The 18,797-nt window shown below is 32.3% G+C and overlaps 1 protein-coding gene across 2 annotated transcripts in view; it reads left to right on the top strand.

The window, feature by feature from the left end:
- The window catches only part of PARN (poly(A)-specific ribonuclease), a 152,381-nt gene that overhangs the window by 44,171 nt on the left and 89,413 nt on the right, over positions 1 to 18,797 (top strand). For both annotated transcript variants that reach the window (XR_004230479.1, XM_031944494.1), the window contains exons 19-20: positions 14,977 to 15,032; positions 16,370 to 16,456. Coding sequence is in view for 1 of the 2 variants with exons in the window: in XM_031944494.1 (XP_031800354.1) it covers positions 14,977 to 15,032; positions 16,370 to 16,456 (143 nt within the window). In the remaining variant the exon portion in view is untranslated. The remainder of the gene's footprint in view (positions 1 to 14,976; positions 15,033 to 16,369; positions 16,457 to 18,797) is intronic.

The raw sequence follows: 18,797 nt of genomic DNA, 5'->3' as shown, positions 1-18,797 counted from the left end.
CTGATTTTATTAAACTGTCTCAGAAGAAAAATACTCAGCTATCATTGCAACTTTTTCATGCAAATCTGTGAATTTTGTTATTTTATGGATGTATGAATTTTTATTGATATGAATAAATTCTTAGGGTATATAAATATATCTCTCCCCACCCTCCCCCTCCAAGGCAATTGGGGTTAAGTGATTTGCCCAGGGTTACAGCTAAGAAATGTTAAGTATCTGACATCAGATTTGAACTAAGGTCCTCCTGAAGACAGGACTGTTGCTTTATCTAGCTGCCCCGGGTATAGTCTTGTATCAATTGTTAGCATTATGTATTTTACTTAACATATATTCTTTATACCATTTGAGTATCTAGCAGACAGCACAGATGTGTAAATACTTTTTTGTTCTTGAAACCAGACTCTTGTATTTTAAAATTAAATAAATGGTTCCCCTCACTGTTACTTATTCTTATCTCCATCCAAAACAAAACACACAACTTCAAACCTATCATATTTTCCATTATTCCAAGTTAGCATTCTCATTCACTTTTATTAATGATTTTTTTTTTTTAATAAAGCCTTGTAGAGTCAAGTCTTCTGGAAATTTTAGTAGCTGGAGTTTAGGTGGTGTGTGAAAACTGAATATGGATTGGAAGGGATTTTTACCCCTCACATTTCGAAAGATCTTTGTTTTATTTGATTTTTTGAGGACATGGTAAAAGTATTGAGAGAGGGCTATATTTCAGTTATTGAAGTGAGGTTCAATGGTAGGGTTATTTTTAATGTTATTTTTAAGAACATTTCCTCTTGTTTTTGTTGGAGGCTTTGTAGTATGGAAAAGATTTACTTTCTTTTATAGCCTGGGTTATTTTTCATCAATATGCAGAAAAAATAGATTTAAAGCACATCCTTTGGAAAAATCCTTTTCGTTTGGAATAGACCAAAAATATTCTTTGTTTTTATATCTTATGCCACAGAAAGTAGAAAATTACATTCCAGTCTCATTTTTCAGAGGAATAGCCTTTTTTTTTAAAGTGGGGATTTTTGGGGGACACTGACTCTTGCTTATTGAATTATAGATAGCCTTTTATCAGCTTATTTTTGAGAAGATCATGCTTTCGTGTTTCTTTGTTTCTCTAGTCTTTTAAAAATCAATGGATATCAAGAGTGTTGGATGTGGTGTCAGGAGATCGGAGCTTGGGTCCCAACTTTCCTACTAACTGAACATAGTTAGGAAGACTTTGGAACAAGCCATATCACCATTTTGATCTTTGGTTTTCTAAACTTTGAAATGAGGGAGTAAGATGCTCTCCAAGATTTTGTCTAATTTTAATAAGCCAAAAATCTATGAATGAGAATTCTAGAGTCTGAGCTGGCTTTTGTATGGGTAATTAAAAAAAAGAAGATGTTTATTTGCCTCATGTAGTTTTTGTGTTGTGTTATTGTTGCTATGAGTTGTGCTGCCAGAGATGAGGTTGCTTTATTTCCTTTTTGTGGTTGTCCCCCACTCCCAGGCAATTGGGGCTAAGTGACTTTCCCAGGTCATACAGCTAAGAAGAACTCAGGTCCTCCTGACATCAGGGCTGGTGCTCTACCTACTACGCTACCTAGCTGTTCCCCCCTTTTTATGTTTCTAGGTTTTGGGGCCAGTAGAGAAGAAGCAGAGGCTAAAAAGCCACAGTTAAGATGATTAAAGCTTTGGAAAGATGCTAGGAAACGGGGGGGAGAGGGGAGGATGGATTAAATTAAATATGGTATAATAAGAAAAAGATTAATGAAACTGAAGAAAGCTCATGCTAGAAGAAATTTGATTTGATTTACATGACCTATGATAGGGTGCTTGTGATGGATTATAACTTTGTAATAATATATGCAATCGACTATGAACATTGAAATGGAGGTAAAATTATAGTGTATTTATAATACATGAGGAACATTTCTTTCTTGCCATTCAGTAGCTGCATATGAAATACCGGGCAATATCTCACTATTTAAATTGAGATATAGATAGATAGATAGATAGATAATGGAGGAATCTAAGATTGTTGTGATCTGAAGCACATAGTTCTTTTTTTGGGGCTTGGGTAGGGGAGTTGATTTGAGTATTTAGTCAAAATATCTTTCATGTAAGTTTTTTGTTTTGTTTTAAGTTAAACGTGCAATTTTCTAAACATTTTCATATTCATTATTCTGTGCAAGAAAAATCAACTCAAAATGAAGTACATTTTTCAAAGTGTTATTTTTTAATTGAATGCAATTTAAGAAGTTTTGGAGAATTTTAAAATTTCACATATTAGTGTTGAACTTAGGGGTAACATTTTTAGTGCCTGAATCCTATTCTCTGAATCCCTCTGAAATTGAGGGATTTTTTTTTCCCCATCTTTGCCCTCGCATTAACAACAATAAAAACTTGTAGAACTTTGTTCAATGTGTGTATGTGCTAGAGAGAATTAGAAGGCAGTAGCCTACTAAGCTAGCTTGTAACACAGTTCTGGAGTTGGACTGAGAATTTGGTGTCAATCCTGGCTCTGTTATTTAACAGCTTTAGGACCCTTGAGAATATTGAGAAGCCATAATGAATATACATTTTCAAATGGAAAATTGTGCTTGATAACATTTAATTGCAAGTCTCTCTGTGATTTCCTGAAAAATTCTCCTTGAAAGCTTGTTAGTATTTGCATAATCATTCTAATGAGGATCAGACTTAACATTAGAAAAGTTAACTTATAAAAATGTTTTGAAAAATTACATTATGATGCTTTCCATGGATAAATAAAGACTAGATCAGAGGAATTTTTTGGAGATTATGATAGTATTATGATTATTTTGTAATCAAAACACTATCCCTTGTAAAAAGCTCTTTTCCTTATTCTTGAGCAATTATTAACTCTTTTGGATCTTGCTACTGTAAGTAAACTTCTTATCTAGTGAAGAAATTGAGAACTCATTATTTGGCATCTTTTTCATAGACTTTATTGATGAGAAAGTATGACAGTATATATGGTGAAGAAAGAGATGACAGCTATCATCCATACAGCCATACACAGAAGTGATGACATAACTTGTTCAAAGCCATATTGTTTTGGTGGCCTACCCCTGGTTTTTAGGGAAACCAAGTATCTATTCCTCCTCCTCTCTTCCTCCCCCCATTCCTTTTATAATGTGGAGAAAAGCAGAACCAAGATCTGGAAGAATTCTTCCTCTCTTATCCCTTATATCCCCTTATCTTCTGAACAGTAAAGAAGTAGTTTGAGTGAGAAAAAGAAGTTAAAGGGGAGAGTCACCAATTCTGACTATCAGTTTTCAATCTCATTGCCATGACAATACCTTTCCCAGTCAGATACCTGCATATGCTTTAAAGCTTAGCATGGCACATATATTTTTTAAGATAATGATGCATAAAACACTTTAAAATAAATTGCTTTTAGTGTTATAGCCTTTGTTTCCATACCTTCATAACTTTAATTCTAAATGTAGATGCTTTTTTAAAGTAATGCATTTGCCTAAGACTATAATCCTTTGGAATATCCTGCCTATCTATAAATCTGGATTTTATTCAGAATAAAATTTCCAAATGTATATTTAAGCAAATTGCATTGCATGAATAACCAAATGAAGCTACTTTGCTGCATTGTACTTTGTGACATAGGATTTTCTGAGGTAGAATCTAGGAATGCTTACCACCAAGAAAACATGTTTATTTATCTTTGTTACTTTCTACTTCAATTTAACTCTCCATTCAGTTATTATCTAATGTATACTTTGTATACATTCGATACTCTTTAAATTTGGTTTAGTATTTAACACTAGCCATTGACAACAGAATGAAAAAAAAATCTCCTGAGGTTGACTTTTACTATATTTTAGCCCTCTATTTGCTTGCCTTCATCCTTGTATCCTGAGGTGCACAGCTATTGCTTTGACTAACATTGCCCAAATTAATTTGGTTATGGAACACTGTGGCAAGTTTTGACAAAATTTATAAACTGTCCAGGAGATTGTGTTAGTACAGGGGGTCCTCAAACTTTTTAAATAGGGGGCCAGTTCACTGTCCCTCAGACTGTTGGAGGGCCGGACTATAGTAAAAACAAAAACTTTGTTTTGTGGGCCTTTAAATAAAGAAACTTCATAGTCCTGGGTGAGGGGGATAATCCTACTCAGCTGCTGCATCTGTCCCGCGGGCTGTAATTTGAGTACCCCTGTTTAGTATATAATACTCCCTAGAAATTTTAGAACAAAATAGAGAAAATTAAGGGTTTTTTTAAAATATCTAAAACTATCATATGCAATTACTATTATTGATACACAATTTCCAAGTTTAATATTTTAGTGAAAAGAATATCACTGGTTGTTTTCTCATGAAATACCTTTTTTGTTTATATCATATAAAACACAGTTAGGGAAATGCTTATTTAGATTAGTCCACTGTAGTATTTTTAAAAAACATTCTTGCTAAAGCACAGCTCAGGTACCAAGGTCTTTCTTTGTCCTAGCTGCAAATGCTTCTCTTGTGCAGTTTTCTATGCATTTTACACACACACACACACACACACACACACACTATGTATTTATATATGTAGATGTTACATATACATTTCATATATTTTACAAATATATATCCTTAAGGAGAATACTCCTTAAGTATTGAAGTTTTTTTGTTTTTATCTTTATAGCCCCAGTACTTATTATAGAGAATGACACATAATAGTAGTAGTAGTAAATACTAGTATTCACAAATATATAATTAATAAATTCTTATTGATCGAAAGAGAAAAGGTTTTGAACTACAATTTGTCAACTTTCATATTAGCCAACTTGTTTTGTCTTGGGTATCTCAGTGTTTTAAAAGTACTCTAAAAACTCTTGTGTTTAAATTTAAATTATTTTAAATTTAAGTAAATATATATATATATTAAGTAAATAATAAATATAAAATATATAATAAGTTTAGGATTAAGTAAAATGAATAATATAGGGACTGTCTTGGAGTCTGAAAGATCGGAGACGAGGCACTTACTGATCTGCCCCAGAACTAGGCAATTCTCTTAAGCATGTAAGTCATAGGCAATTTGTGACTGGTGAGGAGAGAATTTCCATACCATGAGTACCTTATATGCATTAAATGTTCTTCCTTCCCTTTTTCTCAACTTCCCTCCCTTAGCCATATAAGGTCTCATAATTTAAGAGATTGGATAAATAATTTTTAGAATTAGCTGTAATAGAATTTTGTGCTTATATTTAACTTTTATATTGTTGTACATTTAGGGCAAGTCATAAGTATTATCACTAGGGAAAGTAGAGAGAATGTCTCATTTTTCTTGTCAGTTGATGTCATGAATAAGCTATTAGGTGTAAGTTTATTTCTTTGGGAAGTACTTTGTGTGTTGACAGGAGGAAAGCTGAAGTTTCATAGGATAAGAGCAATTGAGCAAGCCACTTGAGTGAATACTTCCTGGTTATTTGTGTTATCCCTTTTTTTTGCTGAGGCAATAGGGTCACACAGCTAGGAAGTGTTATATGTCTGAGACCAGGATTTGAACTCAGGACCTTCTGACTTCAGGACTGGTGCTCTATCTACTGCGCCACCTAGCTGTCCCATTTGTGTTATACTTTAAAAGATCTCATTACAAAATTAGATTCTTCTGCTTTCTATGTTTGCAGTTTTTTAGGATTATGGGGAAGTTGTGAGAAAATAAAGAGGAAGGCAGTTTGGTCCTCTCCTTCAGCTTCTTATCTGGAGTTAGCTCATAAAGCTGAAATGATACTTTCAAGTACCATCTTCCAGGACCCCTTTGATGGTCACTGCAGGGAGAGTTCAGGAGAAAATGGAGACAGGCAAGGGAGGAAAAGCAGCACTCTGGTGGATGACATTCATCCAAAACAAACTATAGAAGCAAATATCCCCAGAATTTAAGGATGTTTAGTTTAATTCTCTTTTAATGGTAGTAGCACAGGGGGACTAAGTGAATCATTATCTTTTTAAAAATAGTATTTTATGCCCTCTAGGCATCTTCAGGAATATAGCTTAAACTATGGGGAATTGTGACTCAACCTCCATCAACTTCAGGCTCTGTCAAATCAACTGCCATACACAAAATGTAATAAATACATTCTTCTAGATAAATTCAAGATAGTAATAAGCCCTCTGAATTTATCATTTAGCACAGTGTGCATGACTCCTCAAGCATCACCTTAGCATAGGCACTAAAAGAGTAATTTACAAGTAGAGGCTACCACAAGGCAGAGAGAAGAGGGTATTGCTTGTTAATTTATTTTCCGACTTGTCTGCTATCCTTATTGTGTTTGTTCTGATTGTTTTAGATTGTGTCTGAATCAGGACTTGTTTTCAAGAAACCATTAGTGAAAAGTTTGTCTTGGGTTGTTGTGTGTTGTTCTGCCTTTCTATTCTTAATTACCAAGAAAACCTACTTTTTAAGAAGCCAGCCATGTGTTTGTAGATTAGTCTATATGAGAAACCTTAAGTGGCACTTAACCTGAACTCATCCTAAAGCCCTGGCACCATCAACAATACAGATACTTAGAAAGTAGTATGAAGCTATCCAAACACCAAGGTGTCATGATATGGTGAAGAAGCTTTTATTACTTTGCAAAAATTAATATGTTTACTTTAATTCTGTCTTGTTTGGAAAAATAATATCAATCCACATATACATATTTTAGCAGCTTGTCCTCCCTATTAGGGGGAAATTAGCAGTAAAACACATGAAAACAGCCTTGTCTTACACTCACTGAGCATAAGTTGTACCTTGTTATAAGGAAGTTATAAGAGCTATTTTAAAAAATCCATTGTTATCCTTTATTAAAGAACAATAGTCCCAAAATAGAGAAATGCATTTCAGGAATTTATTGTTTATATTTAAAGAAAGTTAACTTTTGTTTTCACACACTACCTACCCCATGTGTTTCTAGAATTGTTGGTGCTTTAACTGTCTTGAACCAACAGCCAATGTCATGTTTAGCTTACTCTTATATTTTAAAACCTATTCTTATACAGCAGATCTTATCTCTTTTGAATGGCCACTTCACATTTTTATTCCTGTGTATTCTAGATATAATTTGATGTGGTTCATTAGATGAATAGAGCAAGTGACTTGATTGAAAATTGTGTCTACAGCTGACTTGAATTAAAATAATTCTAAAACAACTGTCTTCTGTGTATTCACTTTTATTTTGCATAGAAGCATTACTAAACACTCAAAATAAATAGTCTGATTTGAGACACATTTCTGCTTGCCTTTCCCCCTCTGATGATAAAATTAGTTTTTCATAGGCCATAAATATGTATAATGATGAGCCTTAGCATTCAACCTTCTTATGCAGTGCTTTTATTGCTGTGGCCTGGAGGAAATACCAAGACTATTTGCAAGTACAGTAGACCTGGTGTGTCATTAAATGTTTCAATTTTCGGTTGAAAGCCACATAGAGAAGCTAAACTACAAATTAATTCTTCACTAAAATTGCGTTGAGATTAGATTTTACTCCATAGTTATGTCTTCAAGTTTTCAAGAGGGTGAGAGAAAACTGTTTCACTTTAAAATATATCTGTAATGCTTTATGTGTGATTTTTCTTGAGGAGAATTTTAATGGAAAGAGGAGTATATGGTTCAAAAACAGCAGGTAAAATGAAATCGACATGTTGGCCTGGAAGCAACTAGCATTTTGTAATAATAGTAATTTGAAGTAACTAGCATTTTGACAGAAAGATTGAGAGTTTGGACGATTTGAAATTTTACTTTGTCAAAGAAATCAGAATAAGTTCTCTTCTTTGTGAAAACATTCTTTGACATTTTAAGCCGATCCAACTTATGAAAGATCTTTTTGAATGTGTATGTGTGTGTATTCAGAGATCTCCTGTCCAACTCTTAAGTTTATATGATTCTTTGACAGTTTCCATCTCAGGTTTTAGTGATTCTAGGACTTCCTGGTGGTGAAAGACTTGATGCTTGTGCTTTTTTCACTGCATACCCTTTTTGATGGTTATGGTGTTTCAGGTATCTGGTTCATCAGGTAACCACTGCTTGAGGATTCTGGTGTCCTATTTTTTTATATGCACTAAGGGATTTTGCTTTGGATAGTCATTGCTTCAGCATTCTGTATGGAGTAGAAAAAGCATTGAAGTGTTGGAGTCAGGGGAAATCTGGCTTTGAATCTTGACCTCTAGCCACTTAATATCATCGAGCTTAAGTTTTGCTCATTTGTAAATTAAGCATTCCCCACCTACCTCACAATTGTACATTTAAAAAAAATACTATGTAAATCTTAAAGCAAAATAGACTGTGAGTTTTTCTTCTGATGGAAGATGAATTTTGTTCTTGACTTCATTCTTAGTGCTACTCAGATTGGGTTGCTCTTGCATTGAGTCAGCCAAGGAAATAATAAAGACCTCAGATAGAGGTGGTTGAAAGTTTGGAATATGAGGTCAGTCAGGTTATATATTGCCGGTTCTCTGTAGTTATGGTTGGTTACTTTCTCTTCAGCATTACCACATTCTCTCTCCCAATCACCAAAAATACAGTGTCCCAAAAGTCTTAATGCAGTCTGGGGTAGTAATGGTGGTTTAGTTTTTTGTTTTGTTTTTAAATAATTCCAGAAATGTAAATGCTATTAACTTTTTTTCTAATTGGAAAGGTTAATAATTTGAGTAAAATATTAAAATTTCTGAAGTTACAATTCATTATAACTGCTATCTTTTGCTGAACATCCTCATTACCAATTTTTGCTTTATAAAAATTTTCATCAACTGCTGCTTAGTGAGTGAAAAGATAATATTTATAATCTTAGCCTTAACATTGTCCAAAGAATAACAATTTAATACATGCATAGCACTTTTGACATGATTCCATAAGGAGAATTCTAAGAAATAGATCTGGTGACTAAGGTGGTCAAACAAGAGCACCTTTTCTGTGGAGTCACTGGATTTGAGAAAACATGCAGAAACTATCTAACATGTAATGTATACTGATAGCTGCTCCATCTTGCTAAAATTAAAATTGAAAACTCACAAGTCATGTATAAAAGAAATTTAAACTTTTAATGGAAGTTTGTAGAAAATTATTGAAGTGTAAAACTACACCAAGACTTTTTGGATAACCTTATATTATAAACCTTTTATTTGCATTGATTTCTTTTTCTTTTTCCATGAAAGTTAGAGAATCATTGAAAAGCATAATTTCCTTAATAGCTGATTTTAGTAGCTCTTGATTACTTGTATAGTTTCCTTGTTGTATATGTACCCAAAATCATCTTAAACTTTTTTTTGTTAGTTTGTAGAGTTAAGAAGACTCTGCACAACATTCCAAAATAACCATTTTGATTTCTTCTAGGTGTACTTGAATAGCAGAGGCTCCTTAAGGACATAGTGCTTAGGGTGAGAAGGGGTCTCATCTATTATAAGCACTTTATTTTTTAATTTAAATTTTTTTTTATAATAGCTTTTGTTTTTCAAAATATATGCAGAGACAGTTTTCAACATTCACCCTTTCAGAATCTTGTGTTCCATGTTTCTCCCTCCTTCCCACCCATTCCTTTCCCTAGACAGCAAGTAAGCCAATATAGGTTAAACATGAAGTGCTTCATTTTTAAAGATTAACAACTAACATCCTGAGAGGATTAAATGTCTTGCCCATCGTCACACATATGGCAAATTGGAATTTGGACTTAGGTCTTTTGACTGCATATACTACATTTTTCTGTCCTTAAACCTAGTTGTATAAAATAGATGACAAAATGCCTATCGATAATTCTTTTATGTTCATTAGATTATAGAAAATGGGATAATCAGTAAGCATTTATTAAGCACTTACTGTGTTCCAGGTACTGTGCTAAGTACTGGAGATAAAAAATAGAGGTAAAAGTTAGTCTCTGTCCTCAAAGAATTTATAATCAAAAGGGGGAGAAAACATGTAAACAGAGATACAAAGAAAGCTATATAGAGGATAAATAGAAAATAATTAATAGAAGTAAGAGGGAATAGGGAAAGAACTACTTGTAAAAAATGCGATGTTGCAACTAAAGTGGTACAAAGTATAGAGTCCTGGAGTCAGCAAGATTCATTTTGAGTTCAATTTTGGCTTCATATACTTACTACATGACCTTGGGCAAAGTCACTTAATCCTGCTTTGCTTTAATTTCTTCATTTTAAAAATAAACTGGAAAAATTGGTGAACGCTTCAGTATCTCTGCCAGGTAAATCCCAAATGGAGCCATAAAAAGTGGGACATGACTGAAAAGAGTTGAATAACAAAAGAAAGCAAGGGAGATGAGTAGTTGGTGCAGAGGTGGGGGCGGGGGGGGGGGGAGGACAATTTCAGGCATGAGGGACAGTTAGAAAACCTGGAGCTGAGAGATGGACTATTTTGTTTGTGGAAGAGCCAGGAGCCTAGATCAGACCATATGAAAAGAAAGTTTAAGGCTAAAAAGTTAAGATCATTTGAACAAGTAAAGAGTAAGACCACCTCATTGTGTGAGACAGTAATGGAGATGATGACAGAAAATATCTTGTTGTTAATGTCAAATGAGTGTTAAATAAATGGTAAAATATTCATGAAAAAATTCAAAGGAATTGCTAAGGATCTCAGAACAGGATTTTGTTTGTACTTCTGTGACCACATAGCACCTACACAGAAATAAAAATGAAATTTTATGGAATTGTTGATTTGAATGAATATATTTTGATATCTAAAGTGCAGGGGTCCAGCCTCTGCAAGGGGTCCAGGGAGCTGAGCAAGAGGAATAGGATCGGCATCAAAGGAAGACAGAAGTCGTGGGGTAGTTTGAGTGAGGAACTGATGGAAGTGATGCTCCCACTTCTCTCAGGCTCCTTCAGGCTCTGTTTTTATACTATATCATGATTATATACTTTTCTTTAGGTCAACATAGTCTGACTTTAGGTCAATAGGTCTGAAGACATGTGTCTCACTTACTGACCTTTATATGTTACTACATTTGACATTTAATATTTGAGTAAGTTTTTTATGGTCAAGTGTTAATTATTGATTACCTTACGTGAAGCTAATAATGAAAAGATAAATGTTATACAAGGTTAAATGTCAGTGAATTTTGTTAGTTTGCTTACGTCTTCTTTGTCAATTCTATGGACAATAGATTCCTCTATTGTCCTCTATTGTTTGATTCCTCTATTTCCCTGACTTGGAACCATGTACATAGGCATTTAGGGCAATTTCTAGTTATACTTTAACTATCTTTTGGTTCCTAGACATACTGATCTTTTTTAAGTCTAAATTGGTAAACGCCATTATTTCCTAGACTTTTGGATTCTCTCCCATAGTGACAATGCTTTCTATGGTGTTCTCTCCTTTATCATTTGTCTGCAAGCAGCATTTTACAAGAAAGATGACAGTTTGCTGGGAGAAGTTTGTCTTAGTTTGTATTCCCAGAAGCACAGCTTCATTTTACAATCTCATGACTTTTTCAACATATTGTCGGCCATATACAGTGTAGGGTTTCAGTGTTTTGACATGGTTTGGGTCCATCCATTCAATTTCCAAACCATATCACTAATCAGAAGTTTAGGAAAAAGTTAAGAAAAGCTGTTAATAAATTGTATATAAGGACTTTCTGTTTGGTTCAAATAATAAACAGACAGTGTGGCTTGGAACAGTTTTTTGTCATTTGATATTTTGAATAGAAATTAATTTTAATGCAGAAAAAGGTTTAATAATGATAGGAATAATATTCTTGTAGGCTCTAATAATTTGACTGTATTGAGGAGGAGGAGAGTGATTAATGATGTCAAAAACTATAGTGATATTCAGAAGAATAAAGATTGAGAAAAGGCCATTGAATTTGATAACTAAGAATTCACTGGTAACTTTGAAGAGAGCATTTTCAGTGGAATGATAAGATTGGAAACCAGATTGTAAGGGGTTAAGAAGAAATTGAAAAAGTAGAGTACTTATTGTAGATGGCCTTTTCAAGGAGTTTAGCACTTAGCACAGAAAATAAATTTACATTATTTCTGTAAATAACCTCAATTAATAGATTATTATTGTAATTTATTATTAATTAATAAGGAAGATCTTATAAAATATTAAATCATAGACCACCTATATAAGTCCATTAGAAAGATTTCACAAATTTTCCAAACATAGAATTAAGTAAACCACTAAGTTAAAAGAACAAAAAAAGGCATCCTTTGTTAACACATTTTCATTATTTGTTTCCATTTAAATTCATTTTCTATTATTGAATGAAGCAATATAGACAATATAAATAGTATGAGAAAATCTTAAGAAATTTTTTTAAAAAGTAAAGGACAGTGTGAGTTAATGAAAAGTTTTAGCTGTACAATTTTTTAGTATATGCAAACCAAAATAGCTAACAGACTGTTGAAATTTTATTGGGATTAAATGAGTCATTTCTTATTAGTTACCAGAAACATATCTTTGCAAATAGTGCCAACTGAAGTCTAAAAAAATACTCTAATGTGTATTAAATATAATCGCTATATAAATTTGTTCACACTTGAGTTGTTTAAGAAATTTATTTTTTGATAGATATCACAAAAGTAATCATTACAAATTCTAAATTAGAATCTTAGATATCAATATAGTAATTTCCTTATAATAATTATAAAATGTTATACAGCTTGAAAAATTAGTTTAGACTTTTTTCTGTTATCTCCAGTTAATTGCTAAACCAAATCAGACATACACTCACCTGGGATATCAGTTATTGATAATGTCATACTTTCAAATGTGTTCTGGAAAAGTTGGCATTTAATTGAAGTTTTGCAAAAGAAACATTCTGGTAATCATGTCACATCTGAGGGAAGGTTTGAATTCAGAGCTTCATGACTCCAAGTCTAGTACTTTTATGTACTACACCATCTGTCTGCCATTTTGAGTCTCAGATCTTCAGTTGGAAACTATTTCTAGAATGTTAGGTTTTCATAATCTTCCCTGTCTTTTGACTAATTAATTAGTAAAAATTAATGCTTGGTGACTGCAAGGAGAAAGCTATTAAAAGAAACTCTTTTGGTATATGAATCATTGTTCCTTCATTTATCTCTTGTTTTTGCAGTCTTATTATACTGTAATGCTTTTTCCTTTTTCAAGAATGTTTCTTAAGGAGTAATATCACCTATACATTTAAGTTCCTAAACTAATAAAGTATTCACTAGAATTCATGAATGCATCTTTGAGTTTTCCAAATGAAGAATTTAATTTAATTTAATGAATTTTTATGGCACAGTAGAATATTGAGACCTCTAATGTATTTGTAAGAATGATTTCCCAAGTTCTTAGTTTGAATTCCTTAAGGCTAATTCCTAGGTGTTAGAATTAATTTAAATAAAAGGAATATTGAAATTCCAGCACATTTTCCAAAAAAAGGAGATAGATTTTTTTATTGGGACTACAAAGTTGAATTATAGCTGAGAAATTTTTGTTGTTGTTGTTGTTGAAGCAGTTGGGGTTAAGTGACTTGCCTAAGGTCACACGGCTAGGAAGTACTCACTGTTTGAGGCCGGATTTTGAACTCAGGTCCTCCTGACTTCAAGGCCCATGCTCTATTCACTACACCATATAGCTGCCCCTGAAATTATTATTTTTAAAAACCATTTTAGTAGTTAAAGATTTTATTATCATCGGTAGTGTTTTTGGTTCCTTTGAGCGATGTGTTTATTTCTCCTATTAATGCTATCATTTGTTAAATAGATCACTTACTCTTTTGAATAACTAGTAGAAAATATGCCTTTATTTGCAAGGTAGTGTGATATTAGTCTAATACAAGACTTATTCCAAGACAAAGGAGTTTTTAATTCATAATAAGTCTGTTCATTATCAAAAAGTAATAGTTATGCAGAGTATTAGTTGAGTAAGTAAAATGTAAAAATCAGTAAAAACAAAATCACTTCTAGTGAAAAGAGAATTTGAAGGGTTAGGAGAGAAGTGAATATTTCATTTTTTTATAATTTACAACATTGGTTGTAGCACAAGAAGTAGCACAAGAGTCATCATCAAGGACGTGCATCAAAAGTAAAATTTAAGAGTTAATGAAATAACATGCATATAGCGTGTTATTTGTTATTAACAAAATATTAAAAGGCTGACGAATTCCTTTTGTGCATTAGATATATCTACTATGGAGAATTTATGGAAGTGTATGGACAGAAATTGAACCTGAAAAGCAATGAATGAATTATAATTTATGGTGGTGGAAGTGGCCGTAGAATAGACATCATTATTCTATTTAAATATAAAATATTTCATGAATAAAAAATTTCATGAATATGACATGAATTCATGCCATAAAAATTCATTTAAGAAAGAAAAATGGAAACTATGTCTTACCATCATAAGGATACAGAAATACTTCATAATAGCTGAAGATTCTTTATCTTTTGTTTGATATATTATTTAAAGCCAGAAAAAGTTATTTAGAATGAATATGTGGCTGAATGAATGCTACATAAAGTATTTACTTTGCTTAACTGTGCTAAGTAGTGGAAATACAAAGAAGTAATGCAAGACAATCTCTGCTCTCTGGGAGCTCATGTCCTTATGAGGAGACAACATAATGTTTCAGCTTTAAATTGAATGGAAAAGTCCCACGATTCTTAGCATATGTGGCAAAGCAGATATTAATTTCCCTTTAATATCATTTCTAGTGATAAAAATATCAGTTTCTGATACTGACCTACTTAATAGATTGAAGGATGTAGGTGGCAAGAACTTTCTTAGATTAATAAAGTAGGTAGTTGTTAATACCGTTGTTGTTTTATCATGGGTTAAATGACTTGTTTTTATACCATTTTGATGTTGCTTATTTGATATTAGTCAAAACTCCTTTTCTATATGGTCACTAATTAATCCAAATAAATATTTTCTCATATATAGATGGTATTTACTATTGCTAGAATTTGTGAAATAAAGTTGTTTCTGTTCAGAATATTTATGTAATCATGTATTTCCTTTAAATGGTCATAACCATTTCTCCTTTCTTACCATCTTAGATTATTTCTTATGAGGGTCATGGATATCCCATATCTCAATTTGGAAGGACCAGACTGTAAGTGATTTTAATTTTTTTGAATTTAAATATGTTATTTAGGACTAGTTGTAACTGATGAAATTTCACTTAAGAGAACTCCTGACTCATTTCAAAGTGAGCAATGATTATTTCAGTGTCATTAAATAAATTGGACCATTTGGCTTTGATTAATTCCTATTTACATTTATTTTCCATTTCTTGTGTGATTTGAAATTTCTTTTTCATATGCCTTCTAAAGTATTTCAACCTGAACTCTCATTTTTTTATTTCCTCCAGATTTTTATAACCAGCTTATAAAGAAAAAATATATATTTATTTCACTTATAGTTTTTTCAGTAAACTTGATATTTCTTCCATTTTAAAATTTGGAGATTTTCCTCCCTTTAAAAAGCCTATGAAAAACCAACATATTTAAAAGAAAAATGGTTATCATTTTTCTTTTTTTTCTGTCTGCCTCATTCGTCATCACCTTTTCTGCTTCACTATCTAAATTATGATTATGTACCTTAAGGATGAAGAACAGATTAAAAAGAGAAGAAATGGTTCAGTGAAAGATCTAGAGCAAAGAAATCTTTATATATTTAAAAATAAAATTAGTGAAAGTTACATGGAGATTTTGTAAAAAGAAAGAATATTCTAATATAAGGACTCTGGGAGGTTCTCCCAGCATAGGCAAGCTAGGTGGCTCAATGGCTACAATGTTGGGACTGTAGTTAAGAAGATCTGAGTTCAAATATGGCCTCAGACATTTTCTAGGTTTATAAACCTGAGCAATTCATTTAAATTCTGTTTGTTTCAGTTTCCTCATCTGCAAAATAACAATAATACCATTTATTTAATCCTTATTACTCCCAGGTAATTTGAAAGATTAAATGAGATAATTATAAAATGCTTAACACAGTACCTGGCACACAATAGGCACTATGTAAATGTTAGCTATTATATTAGTTATTATTATCATTATCATTATTATTATTACTATGGTAGTACTACTACTATTATGGTAAAATCTTTGGTCTTCTGTAAGATTACAGTTTTATTAATCTCATAGTTCTTGAGTATTATTAATACAGAATCCCCAACATTATATGTATATGTATATATATGTGTATGTGTGTGTGTGTGTGTGTGTGTGTATATATATATATATATATATATATATATATATATATAAAAATATTAATAAAGAATCCCCAAATTAGTCTGGCCTTGGTATCTACCAAGAAATATCTGTTGTAGAAAATTAAGTTAAAGAAAGTAGTAGAGTTTCTTGTTGCCTTTGGAATAGGAAATACAGTAAATGTACTTGAGTAACCTTTCAAATGTAAACCTTCTATTAAAAATGTGTCTCATAGTGCAACCTAAACGAGATCATGTTCTACATGTGACATTCCCCAAAGAATGGAAAACCAGTGACCTTTACCAGCTTTTTAGTGCCTTTGGTGAGTGATTTAAAGTTACAGATTAACTTTTCTGGTTTCTTTCTTTTTCTGTTTTGGTGGTAAGTAGTATAGAAAGCATTATTTTAGGAATAAAGAATGTGGGGCATCTAGGTGGCACACTGGATAAAGTACCAGCCCTGAAGTCAGAAGAACCTGAATTCAAATAAGACACATAACACTTCTTAGCTGTGTGATCCTGGGCAAGTCACTTAACCCCCATTGCCTCGGCCAAAAAAAAAAAAAAAAAAGAATGCTATATGCAAGATTTTAACCTTACTTTTTGTCTTCCTCATTTTAGCATAATATAATCTTTAATAAAACCTACTAGAGTTTTAATATTAGAAAAAGTCATAAAGAAACAAGATAAAATTATTCTTTTTTCTTTTTCAATAATATTTTTCCAAATACTTATAAAGATAGTTTTCAACATTCTTTTTTAAAATAATAGCTTTTTATTTTCAAAATATATGTAAAGATAGTCTTCAACATTCATCCCTGCAAAACTCTGTATTCTAAATTTTTCTCTCTCCCTTCTCCTCACCTTCTCCCCCAAACAGCAAACAATCCAATATATGTTAAACATGTGCAATTCCACTAAACATATTTCCACATCCATCATGGTGCACAAGTAAAATCAGACCCAAAAGGGAAAAAAATGAGAAAGAAATAAAAAAATGCAAGTAAACAATAACAAAAAAAGGTAAAAAATACTATGTTGTGATTCACATTTAGTTTCCATAGTCCTCTTTCTGGATACAGATGGCTCTCTATATTACAAGTCTATTGGAATTGGCCCGAATCACCTCTCAACATTCATTTTTGTAAAACTTTGTGTTCCAAATTTTTCTTCCTCTCTCCCATACCTCTTCCTTCCCTAAGATAGCAAGCCATCTGATCCAAGTTAAACATGTGCAATCCTTTCAGACATATTTTCATATTTGTCATGTTTGTGCAAAAAAATAGACCAAAAAGGAAAAAAAAAGTGTAAATACTATGCTTTGATCCACATTCAGTCTCCATTGTTCTCTCTCGAGATGTGATTGTCATTTTCTATCCCTAATCTATTGGAATTGTCTTATATCACTGATTTGTTGAGAAGAGCCAAGTCCTACACAGTTCATAATCACATAATCTTATTGTTACTTATTCTCCTGATTCTTTTCATTTCATCGAGCATCAGTTCATGTAAGTCCAGATTTTTTGAAATCAGCGTGCTCATCATTTCTTATACAACAATAACACATTCACATACTATAATTTATTCGGCCATTCCCCAACTGATGGACATTCACTCAATTTCCAGTTCCTGGCAACTACAAAAAGGGCTACTGCAAACATTTTTGCACATCTGGGTCCTTTTCCCTTTTTAAAAATCTCTTTGGGATACAGGCTCAGTAGAGACATAGCTTTTGATAGCCCTTTGGGCATAGTTCCAAATTGCTCTCCAGAATGGTTGGATCTGTTCACAATATGCATTAATCAATAACACATTCGCTTCTCAGTTTTCCCACATCCCCTCTAACATTTATCATTATTTTTTCCTGACATCTTAGCCAATCTGATAGGTATGAGGTGGTACCTCAGAGTTGTCTTAATTTGCATTTTTCTAATCAAAAGTGATTTAGAGCATTTTTTCATGTGACTAGAAATGATTTAATTTCTTTATCTGAAAATTGTTCATATCCTTTGATGATTTTTCAGTTGAGGAATGACTTGTATTCTTATAAATTTGTATCAGTTCTTTATATTTTTTAGAAATGAGGCCTTTAGTAGAACCCTTGATTGTAAAAAATTCCCCCCAGCTTTCTGCTTCTCTTCCTATCTTTGGCTTTGTTTGTGTAAAATCTTTTTAATATAATCAAAATAAGATAAAATTATTCTTGATGTAGCCAAATTTCTTTTCTGTCACCATGGGAAACAAAGACAAAGGATAAAGTTCTTTAGGTTCAAATTCAAAGAAGCCATCTATTTGTCTGATAAAAGTTGTCTTTGTATATAATACTTGTTGTCAAAAGCCATGTGACATGTAGATATTCATGTAGACCAAAGACCGAGAAAAGTTGAAATTTTCTTTGTTTTGTCCTCCAGGAAGTCTCCCTTGATCTTCCTATGAGTTGCCTCATATTTTGAAGCTTCCTGTTTCTGATATTTTTGGCATAACTAAATTTTTTCTTTTGTTTTTTACATTGTAGCTGTGGGGCAACAAGGGTCAGTTTTTCAGAACTGATAAACATATTATTCTCTTGATTTATTTTTTCTCTTTGTACTGTTTGTATTCCTTTTGTGAACCTTCCTTATATCCTTCCACATTTAGCTTACATTTATTTAAATACCTAGTTTA

The sequence above is a fragment of the Sarcophilus harrisii genome, chromosome 1 (assembly GCF_902635505.1).
Source record: "Sarcophilus harrisii chromosome 1, mSarHar1.11, whole genome shotgun sequence".
Lineage (NCBI taxonomy): Eukaryota > Metazoa > Chordata > Mammalia > Dasyuromorphia > Dasyuridae > Sarcophilus > Sarcophilus harrisii.
Note: the sequence above shows the minus strand (reverse complement) of the source record. Positions and strands in the feature narration are given on the sequence as shown.